Source organism: Cyprinus carpio, chromosome B22 (genome assembly GCF_018340385.1).
Source record: "Cyprinus carpio isolate SPL01 chromosome B22, ASM1834038v1, whole genome shotgun sequence".
Lineage (NCBI taxonomy): Eukaryota > Metazoa > Chordata > Actinopteri > Cypriniformes > Cyprinidae > Cyprinus > Cyprinus carpio.
Window position 1 is genome coordinate 23,014,231 of NC_056618.1, and position 18,031 is coordinate 23,032,261.

Below are 18,031 nucleotides of genomic sequence, written 5' to 3' on the forward strand. Positions count from 1 at the left end.
CAAAATTTTGACATGCTTAATAGAAAATACAACAACAACAAAAAAGAAATGCATAATCTTAGAGGCCTCCAGGGTGATACAGTAACACATTGTCATGATATTTAATTGCAATCAGCAAGCCATACAGAATTGATTTTAATAATGTTTACTTTTAAATGTAAGGAGTAACTAATTCCAAAATGGATTTTTCCCATGGAAAGGTCTGCATTTCTTTTAGAACAGTGTGACAGTCTTACTTTGTAATATTGATCTTATAGTATTTTTGCAATAAATCCTCAATAAATAAATGCAATAAGTAATATACCAATTTTCTGGCTTAAGATACATTATCATGCAGAGATGGAAGATAAGCCACCTATATCCTATTCAAAGACAATGTAATAATATGGACGCATCTCAGCAAAGCTTTTTTTTTTTTTTTTAACTGTCCTCCATTTGACCAGCATCATCCAGATAGTCGTCTGCGAAGTTGAGCATCTGCTGTATCAAGAAGAAGGTGGAGTTGATGGAGTTGAAGAAACTGGATTTTCCAGCACCTACAGGACCGATCATTAGGATTCGGACACGACTCACAGATGTCATCAGGGGTTTATAATTCCTGATCATTTCCATGAGCTCTGCTCTTCGTCTACAAAAGAGTAGTTCAAACATAGTCAAACTTAAACTGTATTTTATTACTGAATGAATTCAGCATCAGGAAAACATACTCAGCTGTCCACAGAACATTCCTCCACGGCTTCTCTGCACTGACCTGAGGCTCTGACAGAGTACTTCCTGTTTGAGTGAACAATTGACATTACATTAGCAATTATTGAAAGAGACTGGAGTTATGATATAATTTAACTGTACATAATTGGATTTTTCTGATAATTGTCTTACTCTCTTCCACGTTGTACACCTCACATTCACTCAGCTGAGTGTCATCCCCATATAGTTTGACAGCACTAAAACTGAATGCATTACTCAATCCGCTAATAAATGCATTTGCTCCTAGATTGTACACACGTGGCTGATTGTTGTAGCAAAAGTACAACTGTTGGCCAAAGTTGGGCTCTCTAGCATCATCATAGAGTGCATAATGTCTACTGTTAACATCAGTGCAGAGAGGAACTCCACCATGAAAGCTGAACAGGAAAGCCTTCTCATCTGTGATATTCTGCATACTTTGAGAATAATCTACACAAGTGTATCCACCAAAGATGTAGCCTGAAAGGTTGTAGGCTACAATTAAAGTGGGACCCTGATGGTCACATCTCTGGTGGAAGTCAGAAGCTTTATATCCATTAACTTTTGAAACTTTAGTTTTACATTCCCCAGCAGGTCACAAAGCTGTTCTCTTTGCTCTTCTGTTAATATAGAAGTGAGTGGAACGTTGTGGTTGCTGGCTGCCCCGAAAGCTGAATACATCTAAACAAGAAAATGGATGTCTGTCATTTGAATTCTGTAGCAGACACACATAGACACAAGCATTTGGCAAGCTGTTTTAGCTTAAAATACTCCCAGCGTTACTCATCATAATTGCATTTTTACTAGTAACAATTAAATTATAGAGCTCTACACTTAAATTATTACTAGTAAGAATTCCAATTACAGAGCTCTACAAATGAATTTTACTAGTCATGTCTCCATTGACTTCCATTCATTTTAATTACAGAGCTCTACAACAGAATTTTGACAATTTCAATTAGAGAGCTCTCTAAATTAATTTTTACTAGTAATAATTCCATTTAGAGAGCTATCTAATTTAATTCTTACTAGTAAAAATGCAATTACAGAGCTCTATAATTCAATTTTTACTAGTAAAAAACACATTAAATATGTTTAATTGCAGAACTCTGTAATTGAATTAAAGAGCTCTATAAATCAGTTCTTACTAGTAACAATTGAATTAGAGAGCTCTCTATTTGTAATTCTTACTAGTAAAAACTGAATTAGAGAGCTAATTGAATTAAAGAGCTCTCTTATTCAGTTGTTACTAGTAAGAATTGCATTAAAGAGCTCTCTAACGTTGATTCTTACTAGTAAAATTTGAATTAGAGGGCTGTCTAACCGAATTGTTACTAGTAAGGATGCAATTGCAGAGCTCTTTAATTCAGTTACAGAGCTCTCTAATTGAATTGTTACTAGTAAAAACGCAATTATAAGAGTAATGCTGGGAATGTTTTAAGCTAAAACAGAATTGAAACTGTTCGAAACTGCAATTAGGCCGAATAATTGCTGACTTCCAAGAACTTGGTATTATACCACTATTTAAGCTTAAATTAAAAATAGAAGCAATAGGTCTCATTGCAGATATTTTTAAAAAGTAAGGCTCTATTTGATCAGGTCCAGCAGACTTTTTACAATCAAGACTTAACAAGGCTTTATGAACCTGAAACAGGGAAATAGGTATAAAATTAAAAACATTTATTTTAGAACTAGAAGGGATGGCCATATTATCTTTACCATCTGCATCTACAGAGAAACCAGATTAAGTGATTGAACTTATATTAGTAAAATGCATATTAAAAGTCTCTGCTATATTATGTTTATCCTTAATTTCTTCATTATTTACCTTTAGTAAAGCGGGAGCTGCTGGGCCCAACATAGACCCAGTTGATGATTTTATCAGCTTCCAAAATTTACTAAAATTTGTATTTATCATACTAAGATAATACTCACTTTTTGCATTTTTCATCATTTTAGTACATTTATTCCTTAGTGCCCTATATTGTTCCTAATCAACAGCGTTATTAGTTCTTTTAGCCTTGGTCCATGCAATATTTCTTTCTCTGTTGGAAGAAGAAAAACAGATGTATTAAACCATGGATTGTCTTTACCACGAACTCTAAATCTTCTTAGGGCTGCATGCTTATTAATCAGAGCTAAAGAAAAAATGCTAAAGAAAAAATTCTTAAAATAATTCCATGCCAGATCAATATCTGCCATATCACATAAGAAACTTCAAGTCACGTAAAAATGCTTGCTCACTAAAATTCAAAAACAAGCCACCACACAATTATCACCAATAACATTAATAAATATTCCTCCGTTTTTAACAGCTAGGTTTCACTTACTTTTCTGCTTGTATGTGTATGTGTGTGTGTGTGTATATATATATATTGGACTGACTGACTTTATTTTATAGGACAGTAGCCTACAAGATAGATAGAAAGGGGTCTTCGAATCGAGACTCGAACTCGAGTCACCCGAGACGATGCAGCTCCACTTCAAAAATTGAATGAATGTACTTTCAGAATAAAGTTATTTTTGTGTAAATAAGATTTAAATACTATTATTTTATATAAACTTTAAATAATAGAATATTCCCTGCACTGACTACGCATTGGAGATTTCACGATAACACGATACTTGAACACGTACCTCAGGTCAGTTGAGCGTGGTCATAGACAATATGCCTGTGAGTGTGCTAACGTAAAGAATGTGAATACGTTAAGTTCTCTTTTCCTACAAACTATTTGTAAAATGTCCATATTCACTAAAATTGTAGTGAGTTCAGCCTGCTTTACTTGCAAATCATCCTAAAATCAAAAGCATGTTAAACACAATCCAGTACCTCAGTCAGTAAAATATGTAATAACTATTAGTAAACAGTCAACAGTGCAGGTTAACAAGGTTACAAACCTTGTTTCCTAAATGGTCTTCTCGTCTCCCCAGAGAAATTTTAATTTTTTTTTTAAATTTTTTTATGTCATTATTAGTACCACCCACTCACCATTCCATTATTACATTTAAAGCTGTTTGTTTGCTTAATTATTGACACAGTGAGTAACTAACGGATGTGACTATAATTGTTATAAATTAACATCAAATTAATTTATTGACCACACCCATAATTTCTACTACATTCTAGTCTCAACTGGAACCACAAAACCCAAATCTATATATATATATTGTCCTCCATTTGATCAGCATCATCCAGATAGTCGTCTGCAAAGTTGAGCATCTGCTGTAGAGCGCTGAGCAGCAGGACGTCACAGTTGAGCTCCAGCTCCAGCTCCTGACTGTAGTTCTTCACCGGTAACACACAAGACACCGGCACACCCAACCGAGAGCTCACCTCCTGCACCTGCAGACACAAAACAACACCTCACTCTCTCTGAGTCCTGTAGCAACAGACATCTGATCATGTGACCGCGTCTCACCTTTGTCTTGATGTAGGAACTGACATAAAGGCTTTGAAGATCTTCCTCCACTAGAGGACATGCTTCATCTACTTTTGTCATCAAGACGATCTGAGAGATGCCTGAAATTGTTGAGGTACGTTTTAAGGTGCGTCACATGCAGCTCTATGTACAACCAAATTTTTATTAGTCACATGACTAGTGTGAATATGTTCACACACCAAGTGAGTTCACTTTTCTGCGTATGGAAGCAAGTTTTTCCTGTAGTTTGTCAGACATGAGGGAGATTTTGGTGGCATCTATCACATACACCACACAGTGGATCTTCTCCTGAAGAGATACAGGTCTGGAGGACTTTTGCTCATCAGGTTTAAACGGTGTTGTGGGGTTGAACTGAATCGAGATGATTTAGCATGAAGCAAACATCATTTATACTTCAACCTTCATTGATTTTGGAGATGAGTGCTCTTACTTTATAGCGGTCTGGTATGTGACCTTGAAGAATGCTGCTGATGTCCTCAATATCCAGTCCTGCACCTGACTGCTCCTCGAGTCCCATGGTGTCACACAACACAAATGGCAACAGTTTTCCCTCACGACCGTCTTTCACTGGATATGTGCGAAACTACCAACCAAGAAGAAAATCACATCAAGATTTGAAGTCATCAAGAGACATTGCTTGAACTCTTACAGGAAACACTATGAAAGCTGTTAAATCTGTACCTGTGTGGTGAGACTAGTGGCTGCAGATCCTGACATGGCTTTGCTGGTAATGCGGCTCATGAAGATGGAGTTGATGGAGTTGAAGAAACTGGATTTTCCAGCTCCTACAGGACCAATCATTAGGATTCGGACACGACTCACAGATGCCACCACAGGTTTATGGTTCCTGATCATTTCCATGAGCTCATCTTTTCGTCTACAACGGAGATCACAATTTTATAGCTGTATATCAAGTTACAATGACCAAACAAAACCAGAACCTGAGTAGAAACATACTCAGCTGTCCACAGAACATTCCTCCAAGGTTTCTCCTCAGTACTGACTTGAGAGCCTGCATGACAAATAATAAATAAATGTTAACAATAAAGATTACAGTAAATTACATAAAAAGCCTTAAACTTCTTGTACTTTTCAGTTAAAAAAAAATCTGGTGATTGGCTTACTTATTTTGTAGACCTCACATTCACTCAGTTGAGGATCGTTCCCATACATTGCTGCCGTATTAATACTGAATGCATTGCCTCCCAAACTATACACAACTGGCTGGTTCTTGTAGCAAAAGTACAGCTGTTGACCAAAGCTGGGCACTCCAGCGTCATCGAGACGTACATAATGTCCATGGTTAATTTTGATGCACACAGGGATCTTGCCCTGAAAACTAAATATAAATGTGTCCTTATCAGTAATATACTGCCCGCTCTGAGCATAATCTACACTAGTGTATCCACCAAAGATGTAGCCTGAACGGTTGTAGGCTACAAGTAAAGTAGGACCCTGACGGTCACATCTCTGGTGGAAGGCAGAAGCTTTATATCCATGAACTGAAGCTTTGTAGAGAAGAGACAGTTTCACATTCCCTAGTGAGGCACAAAGCTGTTCTCTTTGCTCTTCTGTTAATATAGAAGTGAGTGGAACGTTGTGAGTGCTGGCTGCCCCGAAAGCTGAATACATCTAAACAAGAAAATGGATGTATGTCATTTGAATTCTGTAGCAGACACACATAGACACAAGCATTTGGCAAGCCGTTTTAGTTTAAAATACTCCCAGCGTTACTCATCATAATTGCATTTTACTAGTAACAGTTCAATTATAGAGATCTACACTTAAATTATTACTAGTAAGAATTCCCATTACAGAGCTCTACAAATGAATTTTACTAGTCTACTTCTAATTTTACTAGGGTGACTCTATTATCAGGAACATTAGTAGCAGAAATACAACAACATGCTGCTGTCTCTGATGTAAACAAAGAACTTCTGAACATTCTGATGAAGCGCAAGACAGCAAATCGAATCATCATCCATGTGGGGAAGAATGATATTCGGAAAGAGCAGTTAGAACTCCTTAAGAAGGACTTCAGTGAACTCTTTGAAACACTTCGAAGACTAAAAGTTCAGTCGTTCATCAGTGGACCACTCCCAGCAAGGGGAACAAATATGTTTTCACGGTTGCTTGGGCTGAACACATGGCTACAAAGATCGTGCAATATAAAAGGAGTGAATTTCATCGACAACTTCAATCTTTTCTGGGGCCATAGACAACTGTTTAAACCGGACGGCCTCCACCCAAATAAACTTGGTGCTAGAGTGCTTAAGGACAATATCTACTTCTCCCTATGTCATCCTTCAGCAGAGTTTGTCAATCCATTCAGCACACACACACCTGGTCAAAGTTGTCATGTGGTTTACACATCCCACAAGGACACTGATAACATGACGCAGCCACAACAAGCACTGCTCATGTACACTATCCCGGCTGAGCCCTGCCCACAGAGCTCATCACATACAGATTGTGATGTATCAAAACAACTCCAAGACTCCGCACCCAAGGACGACTTTCTGGAAAACAGCCAGGGAAGCCAAGACAACATATCACAGTCACCGGAAACACCAGAGACACAGCCCCGCTCACCGGACACATTATCCCTTTCTCCAGCATCTCCACTTCTATGCTTCTCACAGAGGATGGAAGAACTGGTGTATGCTGGGACCAAACTCTCCCACTCTTTTTCTGCAAGCCCCCAGATATCAACTAAAAAACGGCGGGCCCCCCAGCCACCAAAGCCTGTGGGCCCTGCTCCTGTGAGAGCTCTCTGACCGCTGCAACAACGCCAGGGCCCAAACCCTTTATCTGCTGTAGGTGAACCAAAAACAACAACTGATAGCTGCTCTCAGTGATATGTGTCAGGTCCACGCTATAATAGCAGCAACATTCACAAATGTTTACAGAACAAGCGGGAACCCAGTGTGCCTGTAGCTTTCTCTATTTCTGTTTTATCACGTGATAGAAAGTCTAAGGCCTTTTCAAGCCGAAGGGCTAACTCATCTAATCTGCGGCCTATTATGCATCATACTAAGATTGCTGTAAAGACACAAAGCACTGCCATCAAGTTAGCATTTTTAAACATTCACTCACTAAAAATAAATCATTTCTAATTAATGACTTAGTGTTTTTTAGCATCTATAAAGACAGCCTTCATGCTTTTAATGTGAAACTAGCCACAGCTAGACAGAGTTTCTTCTCAAACCTTATAAACAGTAACTTAAACAACACTCATTCTCTTTTTGCTACTGTTGCGAGACTGACAAACCCCCAAAGTCAGATTCCCAGTGAAATGCTCTCAAAAAGCAAATGCAATGAGTTTGCTTCCTTCTTTTCTGAGAAGATCCTCAATATCAGGAAGGTGATTAGCACATTCCCAAATAATGCACAGGTCAGACAGATTCGGCCGCAATATCAAAAAGATACTATGTCTATTTTTGAAGCAACTGATAGCAAAATTTTGGAATAGTATAGTATTTTAGAATAGAAATAGTGCAGCATCTAAAATCGTAAACCTGCTATCTTGACACACTTCCCACATCTTTTTTCAAAAGTGTGCTTAACTGTTTAGAAGCAGATCTCTTAGAAGTGGTGAACGCCTCACTTCTTTCTGGGACATTTCCAAACTCACTGAAAACTGCAGTTGTTAAGCCCCTCCTGAAAAAGAACAATCTTGATAACACCATTTTGAGCAATTATAGACCAATATCAAATCTTCCTTTCATAGGCAAAATTATAGAAAATGTAGTTTTTAATCAGCTGAACAAATACTTAAACTCAAATGGATACCTGGACAAATTTCAATCTGGTTTCCGAACACATCACAGCACAGAGACAGCACTCATTAAGATAATAAATGATATTCGCTTAAATTCTGACTCTGGCAAAATATCAGTGCTGGTATTGCTAGATCTCAGTGCTGCGTTTGACACTGTCGATCATAACATACTAATAGAGAGACTGGAAAACTAGGTCAGGCTTTCTGTTATTTCACTCAAACCCTTCATGTCAAACAAAGAAGTCACATCCCATCATGTGTGTCACGGTGTCTGTTCTGTGTCTCCCTGGGTGGCCACTAGAGGTGTCACTTCCCCTTATTGTCATCTTCGTCAGAACTTCATTTCCCACTAGCCTTAGCTGCTCATCACTGTTCATTGTATTCAGCTGTCACCACTTACCTTGTTTGCACCTGTCTTTAAATACCCTGGTTGTTCTGTCTTTGTTACGGAGTCCTTGTTGAATGTCACCCTGCGTTTTCCTGGTTCCCTGGTTTCTCGTGTTTTTGTATGTTGTTTATGTTTCTTGTTTTGGACGGATTACCTGGATGTTGACCTTTGCCTGGCTAAGTTATGATTTTTGGATTGCCTCAATAAACATACTGCAATTGGATCTACCTGTCTGTGTGCGGTTCGTGACAGAAGGACTCCGTCACACTTAGATCCAGCAGGATGTTTTTTGAGGTTTCTCCCCCCCTGCCATCGAGCGGGAGAGAGGAGGAGTGGGTTTTGAGGGAACCCGCCTGGCCGTTTTTCGTGGGACCCGGGGAGGTCGCATAGGAGTGAGCGGGCGAGAGGAGGTCCGGCATCGCTCTCCACCATGGTCCCCCTTCGACCCGGGGGCTCGTGAGAGGGGGGAGGAAGCACACGTCCGCCGAGACTGTGTCTGCGGAGAAGAGGGCGACGGAAACGTTCTTGGATTATTTTTCTAGGCTGTCCAAGATCCTAGAGATTCCCAAAAGTGTTCACGTCACGGCTGCTGAGCCAGCACCACAGTCCAGGAGGGTCGCCAGCCCAGCGCCACAGCACAAGATGGCCGCCAGCCCAGCGCCACAGCACAAGATGGCCGCCAGCCCAGCGCCACAGCACAAGATGGCCGCCAGCCCAGCGCCACAGCACAAGAGGGCCGCCAGCCCAGCGCCACAGCACAAGATGGCCGCGGAGACATTGTTGAGTTACTTTTCCAGGATGTGCCAGATCCCGGAGATTCCCAGGGGTGTTCACATCACGGCCGCTGAGCCAGCGCCAATGCCCAGGATGGCCACCAGTTCAGCACCACAGCACAAGATGGTTGACTCAATGCCTGAGTCTTCCGTCAAGGAGCCACCGGCACGCCATCATAGAGGCCGCAGGAGGAGGAGACAGGCGTCAGCCGTTCCTCGAAGCCCGGAGGATGTTCCCGAGCGGGCCGCTGCCGTCCAGGAGGACGTTCCCGAGCGGGCCGCTGCCGTCCAGGAGGACGTTCCCGAGCGGGCCGCTGCCGTCCAGGAGGACGTTCCCGAGCGGGCCGCTGCCGTCCAGGAGGACGTTCCCGAGCAGGCCGCTGTCGTCCAGGTGGACGTGCCCGAGGTTCCCGAGGTTCCCCGTTTTTTGGAGGTTTCTCCCCCCTGCCATCGAGCGGGAGAGAAGGAGTGGGTTTGAGGGAACCGCCTGGCCGTTTTTCGTGGGACCCGGGGAGGTCGCATAGGAGTGAGCGGGCGAGAGGAGGTCCGGCATCGCTCTCCACCATGGTCCCCCTTCGACCCGGGGCTCGTGAGAGGGGGGAGGAAGCACACGTCCGCCGAGACTGTGTCTGCGGAGAAGAGGGCGACGGAAACGTTCTTGGATTATTTTTCTAGGCTGTCCAAGATCCTAGAGATTCCCAAAGGTGTTCACGTCACGGCTGCTGAGCCAGCACCACAGTCCAGGAGGGTCGCCAGCCCAGCGCCACAGCACAAGGTGGCCGCCAGCCCTGCGCCACAGCACAAGATGACCGCCAGCCCATCGCCACAGCACAAGATGGCCGCCAGCCCAGCGCCACAGCACAAGAGGGCCGCCAGCCCAGCGCCACAGCCCAAGATGGCCGCGGAGACATTGTTGAGTTACTTTTCCAGGATGTGCCAGATCCCGGAGATTCCCAGGGGTGTTCACATCACGGCCGCTGAGCCAACGCCAATGCCCAGGATGGCCACCAGTTCAGCACCACAGCACAAGATGGTTGACTCAACGCCTGAGTCTTCCGTCAAGGAGCCACCGGCACGCCATCATAGAGGCCGCAGGAGGAGGAGACAGGCGTCAGCCGTTCCTCGAAGCCCGGAGGATGTTCCCGAGCAGGCCGCTGCCGTCCAGGAGGACGTTCCCGAGCGGGCCGCTGCCGTCCAGGAGGACGTTCCCGAGCGGGCCGCTGCCGTCCAGGAGGACGCTCCCGAGCGGGCCGCTGCCGTCCAGGAGGACGCTCCCGAGCGGGCCGCTGCCGTCCAGGAGGACGTTCCCGAGCAGGCCGTTGTCGTCCAGGTGGACGTGCCCGAGGTTCCCGAGGCGGGGCCCGAGGTGGTTCTGGATGCCGAGGCGGTGCCCGAGGCTGTGCCCGATGCCGAGGAGGTGCCCGAGGCTGTGTCCGAGGCCGAGGCGGTGCCCCGATGCCGAGGCGGTGCCCGAGGCGGTGCCTGATGCGGTGGCCGAGGCGGTTCCCGATGCAATGTCCGATGCCGAGGCGGTGCCCGATGCCGAGGCGGTGCCCGAGGCGGTGCCTGATGCGGTGGCCGAGGCGGTTCCCGATGCAATGTCCGATACCGAGGCGGTGCCCGTTGCCGAGGCGGTGCCCGATGCGATGGCCGAGGCGGTGGTCGAGGCAGAGGCGGTTCCCGATGCGATGGCCGAGGCGGTGGTCGAGGCAGAGGCGGTTCCCGATGCTATGCACGAGGCCGAGGCGGTGCCCGATGCCGAGGCGGTGCCCGATGCCGAGGCGGTCCCCGATGCCGAGGCGGTGCCCGAGGCGGTCCCCGAGGCCGAGGCGGTGCCCGAGGCAGTGCCCGATGCCGAGGCGGTCCCCGATGCCGAGGCGGTCCCCGATGCAATGCCCGATGCCGAGGCGGTGCCCGATGCGGTGCCAGAGACGGTGCCAGAGACGGTTCCCGATGTAATGCCCGAGACCGAGGCTGTTCCGGAGGTCGAGGCGGGGCCCGATGTTGTTCCCGATGCCGAGGCGGTGCCCGATGCTGTTCCGCAGGTCGAGGCGGTGGCCGATGCCGTTCCGCAGGTCGAGGCGGTGCCCGAGGTGCTTCCAGAGACCGAGGCGGTGCCCGATGCGGTGCCCGATGAGCAGGCCGAGGTCGCTCCCGAGGCGGTGCCCGATGCGCAGGCCGAGGTCGTTCCTGAGGCGGTGCCCGAGGCCGTTCCGCAGGTCGAGGCGGTTCCCGATGTTGTTCCAGAGACCGAGGTGGTGCCCGAGTTGCTTCCAGAGACCGAGGCGGTGCCCGATGCGCAGGCCGAGATCGTTCCCGAGGCGGTGGCCGATGCGCAGGCCGAGGTCGTTCCTGAGGTGGTGCCCGATGCAGAGGTCGTTCCCGAGGCGGTGCCCTTGTCCAATGCCGTTCCTGAGGCCGTTCCCGAGGCCGTTCCCGAGGCGGGGGCCTTGTCCAATGCCGTTCCTGAGGCCGTTCCTGAGGCCGTTTCCTGAGGCCGTTCCTGAGGCCGTTCCTGAGGCCGTTCCTGAGGCGGTGTCCTGGTCCGATGCCGTTCCTGAGGCCATTCCAGAGGCGGTGGCCGATGCTGTTCCGGAGGCCGATGCGGGGCCCAAGATGGCTCCGGAGGCGATACCCGTGTCCAAGGCCGTTCCCGAGGCGGTGTCCTTGTCTGAGGTCGTTCCTGATGCCGTTCCCAATGCCGTGACCGGGCCATCGCCACAGCCTGCTCCTTACTGGCTCCCCGATTGGCAGGTTCCGTTCGGGCCACTCAAATGGCGAATTCCTCCCTGGCTGTCTGCACAACGAGAATGGACTGATCCACCGTGGCCACCTGAACTGCCTGGTCCCTCGTGGTCCCCTGAACTTTCGGGTCCACGTGGCCACCTGAACTGCCTGGTCCCTCGTGGTCCCCTGAACTTTCGGGTCCACCGTGGCCCCCCTGAACTGCCTGGTCCCTCGTGGTCCCCTGAACTTTCGGGTCCACCATGGCCCCCTGATCTGACCAAGCCACCTGGGCTACCAGGGGGAGCCATCGCTGCCGGTCCCAGTTCCCCTACACGGGCCTGGCCCGCCATCCCTCCCCCTGTTCTGCCTCCACCAGTCCACCTCCCTCCTGGTCTCTTTGTTTTGTGTTTATTTGGTCCTGAGGAGCATCTGGAAGCTGCTCCTTAGAGGGGGGGTAGTGTCACGGTGTCTGTTCTGTGTCTCCCTGGGTGGCCACTAGAGGTCTCACTTCCCCTTATTGTCATCTTCGTCAGAACTTCATTTCCCACTAGCCTTAGCTGCTCATCACTGTTCATTGTATTCAGCTGTCACCACTTACCTTGTTTGCACCTGTCTTTAAAATACCCTGGTTGTTCTGTCTTTGTTACAGAGTCCTTGTTGAATGTCACCCTGCGTTTTCCTGGTTCCCTGGTTTCTCGTGTTTTTGTATGTTGTTTATGTTTCTTGTTTTGGACGGATTACCTGGATGTTGACCTTTGCCTGGCTAAGTTATGATTTTTGGATTGCCTCAATAAACATACTGCAATTGGATCAACCTCACTTTTTGCAATTCCTGCACATGTGAGTATGTGAGAGCATAAGTCTAAGTGGACATCCATGACATGCGGAGTCCCACAAGGCTCAATTCTTGCACCGCTCTTGTTTAGCCTGTATATGCTCCCACTAAGTCAAATAATGAGAAAGAACCAAATTGCCTATCACAGCTATGCTGATGATACTCATATTTACCTAGCCTTATCTCCAAATGACTATAGCCCCATTGACTCCCTCTGCCAATGTATTGATGAAATTAATAGTTGGATGTACCAGAACTTTCTTCAGTTAAACAAGAAAAAAACAGTCATTTGCATTTGGAAAAAAACAGTCATTGCATTTGGAAACAAAGATGAAGTTCTCAAGGTGAATGCATACCTTGACTCTAGATGTGATTCTGGAGACAGACCTTAGTTTCAGTGGTCATGTCAAAGCAGTAAATAAATCAGCATACTATCATCTAAAAAACATTGGAAGAATCAGATGTTTTGTTTCCAGTCAAGACTTGGAGAAACTTGTTCATGCCTTTATCACCAGCAGGGTGGACTATTGTAATAGTCTCCCCTCCCCAAGAAGACCATTAGACAGCTGCAGCTCATCCAGAACGCTGCTGTCAGGATTCTGACTAAAACCAGAAAATCTGAGCATATCACGCCAGTCCTCAGGTCCTTACACTGGCTTCCAGTTACATTTAGGATCGATTTTAAAGTACTTTTACTCGTTTATAAATCACTCAGTGACCTAGGGCTGAAATACATTGCAGATATGCTCACTGAATATAAACCTAACAGACAACTCAGATCATTAGGATCGAGTCAGTTAGAAATACCAAGGGTTCACACAAAACAAGGGGAGTCTGCTTTTAGTTACTATGCTGCCCACAGTTGGAATCAGCTTCCACAAGAGATCAGATGTGCTAAAACATTAGCCACTTTTAAATCTAGACTCAAAACTCATCTGTTTAGTTGTGCATTTATTGAATGAGCACTGTGCGACGTCTGAACTGATTGCACTGTATTTTATGTATTCACTGTATTTTATGTAAAATCATTTTCTATTTTTAACTGGTTTAAATTAATTCATCAGTTTTTTAGTTCCTTGTTTTACTTTGTTATTATTACAAGTTTTTCTTTCATGATTATTTTACTTTCTTTTATGTAAAGCACTTTGAATTACCATTGTGTATGAAATGTGCTATATAAATAAACTTGCCTTGCCTTGCCTAGTCATATGTCTCCATTGACTTCCATTCATTTTAATTACAGAGCAGAATTTTTACTAGTAAGAATTACATTTAGAGAGCTCTACAATTGAATTCATACTAGTAACAATTTCAGAAAGAGAGCTCCCTAATTTAATTCTTACTAGTAATAATTCCATTTAGAGAGCTATCTAATTTAATTCTTACTAGTAAAAATGCAATTACAGAGCTCTATAATTCAATTATTAAAATTAAAAAACAAAAAAAAAAATTAAAATGTTTAATTGCAGAACTGTAATTGAATTAAAGAGCTCTATAAATCAGTTCTTACTAGTAAAAACTGAATTAGAGAGCTAATTGAATTAAAGAGCTCTCTTATTCAGTTGTTACTAGTAAGAATTGCATTAAAGATCTCTCTAATTGTAATTTTTGCTAGAAAGAATTGAATTGTAGAGAGCTCTATTTCAATTGTTACTAGTAAGAATGTGATCACAGAGCTCTCTAATTCAATTGTTACTGATACAAATTGCATTAAGAGTTCTCTAATGTTGATTCTTACTAGTAAAATTTGAATTAGAGGGCTGTCTAATCGAATTGTTACTAGTAAGGATGCAATTGCAGTGCTCTTTAATTCAGTTACAGAGCTCTCTAATTGAATTGTTACTAGTAAAAATGCAATTATAAGAGTAATGCTGGGAATGTTTTAAGCTAAAACGGCTTGCCATACGATTTCTGAACAGCATAACATTACATGAACTAACTGAAACTGATCAGCCAGAATCAAAACTGAAACTAAAGCAAAATCTGCTCAAATAAAATATATAGTATTATTTATTGTCTTTGCACATTTTTTACTTTTATAAATTTCATAACGGCTGTCTACCTTACCTTTGCCTTTCGCATTCCCCTTTTTCTGAAGAAATTATGAAACCACTGATCTTTATATAAATGTCCTCTATTATCAGTGGATGAAATGCTGCTTTAGTAGCTATCTTACATCCACAGCCGAAAGCGTAACGTCAAGCTCTCTCTTCCCCCCAATCAAACGACACAGCCTCGTAATCGAAACTTTTTGCTCTAGGTGATAATATTTTTATATCGTAGCTATGGCCTATAGCCAGGCTATGAGGTAACCATATTTTCATGTTCAAAAATAAAATGAAAGTGACATACAGCCATGTATGATGACCCATACTCAGAATTCATGCTCTGCATTTAACCCATCCAAAGTGAACACACACAGCAGTGAACACACACACACACACACACACACACACCGTGAACTCACACCCGGAGCAGTGGCCAGCCATTTATGCTGCGTTGCCCGGGGAGCAGTTGGGGGTTCGGTGCCTTGCTCAAGGGCACCTCAGTCATGGTATTGGTAGTGGTCATATAATTAGAATATAATCATATAAAAAAGTTGATTTATTTCACTAATTCCATTCAAAAAGTGAAACTTGTATATTATATTCATTCATTACACACAGACTGATATATTTCAAATGTTTATTTCTTTTAATTTTGATGATTATAACTGCCAACTAATGAAAATCCCAAATTCAGTACCTCAGAAAATTAGAATATTGTGAAATGTTCAATATGGAAGACACCTGGTGCCACACTCTAATCAGTTAATTAACTCAAAACATTTAAATGGTCTCTCAGTCTAGTTCTGTAGGCTACACAATCATGGGGAAGACTGCTGACTTGACAGTTGTCCAAAAGACGATCATTGACACCTTGCACAAGGAGGGCAAGACACAAAAGGTCATTGCAAAAGAGGCTGGCTGTTCACAGAGCTCTGTGTCCAAGCACATTAATAGAGAGGCGAAGGGATATGTGTCAAAAATGTGGGGGAGATTCACAAACAGTAGGGATAACCGCACCCTGGAGAGGACTGTGAAACAAAACCCATTCAAAAATGTAGGGGAGATTCACAAAGAGTGGACTGCAGCGGGAGTAAGTGCTTCAAGAACCACTACGCACAGATGTATGCAAGACATGGGTTTCAGCTGTCGCATTCCTTGTGTCAAGCCAGCTCTTGAACAACAGACAGCGTCAGAAGCATCTCGCCTGAGCTAAAGACAAAAAGAACTGGACTGCTGCTGAGTGGTCCAAAGTTATGTTCCATGATGAAAGTAAATTTTGCATTTCCTTTGGAAATCAGGGTCCCAGAGTCTGGAGGAAGAAAGGAGAGGCACACAATCCACGTAGCTTGAGGTCCAGTGTAAAGTTTCCACAGTCAGTGATGGTTTGGGGTGCCATGTCATCTTCTGGTGTTGGTCCACTGTGTTTTCTGAGGTCCAAGGTCAATGCAGCCGCATACCAGGAAGTTTTAGAGCACTTCATGCTGCCTGCTGCTGACCAACTTTACGGAGATGCAGATTTCATTTTCCAACAGGACTTGGCACCTGCACACTGTGCCAAAGCTACCAGTACCTGGTTTAAGGACCATGGTAATTGGCCAGCAAACTCGCCTGACCTTAACCCCATAGAAAATCAATGGGGTATTGTGAAGAGGAAGATGCGATATGCCAGACCCAAGAATGCAGAATAGCTGGAGGCCACTATCAGACCAACCTGGGCTATTATAACACCTGAGCAGTGCCACAGACTGATCGACTCCATGCCACGCCGCATTCCTGCAGTAATTCAGGCAAAAGGAGCCCCAACTAAGTATTGAGTGCTGTACATGCTCATACTTTTCATGTTCATACTTTTCAGTTGGCCAAGATTTCTTTCTTTGTATTGGTCTTAAGTAATATTCTAATTTTCTGAGATACTGAATTTGGGATTTTCCTTAGTTGTCAGATATAATCATCAAAATTAAAAGAAATAAACATTTGAAATATATCAGTCTGTGTGTAATGAATAAAAAAATGATCGCTACGAGATGCTGAACAAGAGTGTAGAATTCAGTTTAGACAGTTTTCAAGAATGTTTAGCGTCCGTATGAAAATGATCGCTACGAGATGCTGAACAAGAGTTGTGAGTGAGGGCACGGGCGCAGCCTCCATGTTGCCAGATCCAGGTATTATAAGCATTTTTGAACTTGTCTTTTTCCACTTAATTTGACACTTTAGAAAGTCAATAAAGTAGGAAGTTGCCATGTAGGGTTAGCGATATCTTGTTCTTATCTTATTTGCAAAAAATTATAAATAATTTCAGTTTTTATTTATTTCTCAGTTTTTGTTCGTTTTAATAAGAATATCTGGCAACAGTGCGGCACTGGCACTTAAACTGACAGTCATAAAAAAAAGCCCATGGACACTAGGTTATTGCTGACGACATTTGGTAAGGGAAAAGCAAAAAAAAAAAAAAATCATGATATTGTCTGTCAAAAACATTATCAATGCTGTCAAAAAAGTAGCATTTAACACTACTAACAGATCTGTAGAACACGTAGGTGACAGAATGAAATTAAATATGGAAACACTAGCCATGAAGAAGTCTATGCTATGTCATTCAGAATAGTAGTTAAATTTTCACAAATCATGCTAAAAACATTCATAAGAGCACTAGACAATGTTATCAGCTATATAGCAATGGTTATTAATAAAACTATAACAGTAATATGTATCGCTGCATAAATAATAAACAACTGATAAAATGATCGGCCCCTAACTGTAGTAAAGTATTAACACATTTTGATGTAATAAATAAGGTATGACTTAAAAAATGATCATCCCTCCAAAACAGAGAAAGCATATTTCACAAACATCTACAAGTCTGTCTCTTTGAAAGTGTTTATATAATGTGTTGTATCTGTAGTTGTATCTGTAGGGGTTATTATAGCACAATTCTTTTTTGTCAGACACAGACGAGGACACAGAGGATTCAGTGCAATAGTGTTTATTGTGAATCAGAGGTTTCAGACCACAGGTGAATCTTGACACGCAGATGACACAGTGTAGGACCTCGGTGAACAGTCACACCAACTGCAGAATCGGCTACTTCTACCAAAGGAATTAAAAGAGCCTATTTCCTCCCATCTGCACATTCTGAACTCCATTAATTATTAACTGAAAAGTAACAATGCTCAGTTGTATGTCTGCATTTAATAGAAGTGACAACGTGATTCCGCAACAGAGGACTTTTGTTGCAAAATACCCCCGCTCATCAGAAAACGAATCAGGAGCTAATCATGTGACATCGACATCATCTGTAAACTTCCTGTCAGCC

At 43.8% G+C, this 18,031-nt stretch overlaps 2 protein-coding genes across 4 annotated transcripts; both read right to left on the reverse strand.

The window, feature by feature from the left end:
* Positions 1–420: 420 nt before the first annotated feature.
* On the reverse strand, positions 421–2,971 carry LOC109047376 (interferon-induced protein 44-like). Of its 2 annotated transcripts, none has more exons than XM_042749202.1 (3): positions 2,662–2,971; positions 708–774; positions 421–628 (listed from the first exon to the last, which is right to left on the reverse strand). In XM_042749202.1, exons 1-3 carry the CDS (start codon positions 2,678–2,680, stop codon positions 421–423), a joined length of 294 nt encoding a protein of 97 aa, XP_042605136.1. In that variant the 5' UTR covers positions 2,681–2,971. The 2 variants fall into 2 exon arrangements, with proteins under 2 accessions (XP_042605136.1, XP_042605134.1); XM_042749200.1 differs by having other exon boundaries at positions 880–2,971.
* Positions 2,972–3,689: 718 nt separating this feature from the next.
* Positions 3,690–14,914, reverse strand: LOC122134420 (interferon-induced protein 44-like). 2 transcript variants are annotated; one of them, XM_042749194.1, is made up of 8 exons: positions 14,738–14,914; positions 5,291–5,798; positions 5,124–5,178; positions 4,848–5,043; positions 4,597–4,749; positions 4,346–4,517; positions 4,146–4,246; positions 3,690–4,069 (listed from the first exon to the last, which is right to left on the reverse strand). In XM_042749194.1, the coding sequence occupies exons 1-8, from the start codon at positions 14,750–14,752 to the stop codon at positions 3,881–3,883; spliced, it is 1,389 nt and encodes a 462-aa protein (XP_042605128.1). In that variant the 5' UTR covers positions 14,753–14,914; the 3' UTR covers positions 3,690–3,880. The 2 variants fall into 2 exon arrangements, with proteins under 2 accessions (XP_042605128.1, XP_042605129.1); XM_042749195.1 differs by lacking the exon at positions 5,291–5,798 and having other exon boundaries at positions 14,738–14,785.
* Positions 14,915–18,031: the final 3,117 nt, after the last annotated feature.

Coding starts and splice junctions, on each gene's coding strand:
- LOC109047376 (XM_042749200.1), bottom strand. CDS start 1,162: ATGCAGAATATCACAGATGAGAAGGCTTTCCTGTTCAGCTTTCATGGT. Junction 775..879: donor GGTGTACAACGTGGAAGAGA/GTAAGACAATTA, acceptor TCACTCAAACAG/GAAGTACTCTGTCAGAGCCT. Junction 629..707: donor AATGTTCTGTGGACAGCTGA/GTATGTTTTCCT, acceptor ACTCTTTTGTAG/ACGAAGAGCAGAGCTCATGG.
- LOC122134420 (XM_042749194.1), bottom strand. Junction 4,518..4,596: donor ACATACCAGACCGCTATAAA/GTAAGAGCACTC, acceptor ATCTCGATTCAG/TTCAACCCCACAACACCGTT. Junction 4,247..4,345: donor CAGAAAAGTGAACTCACTTG/GTGTGTGAACAT, acceptor CAACAATTTCAG/GCATCTCTCAGATCGTCTTG.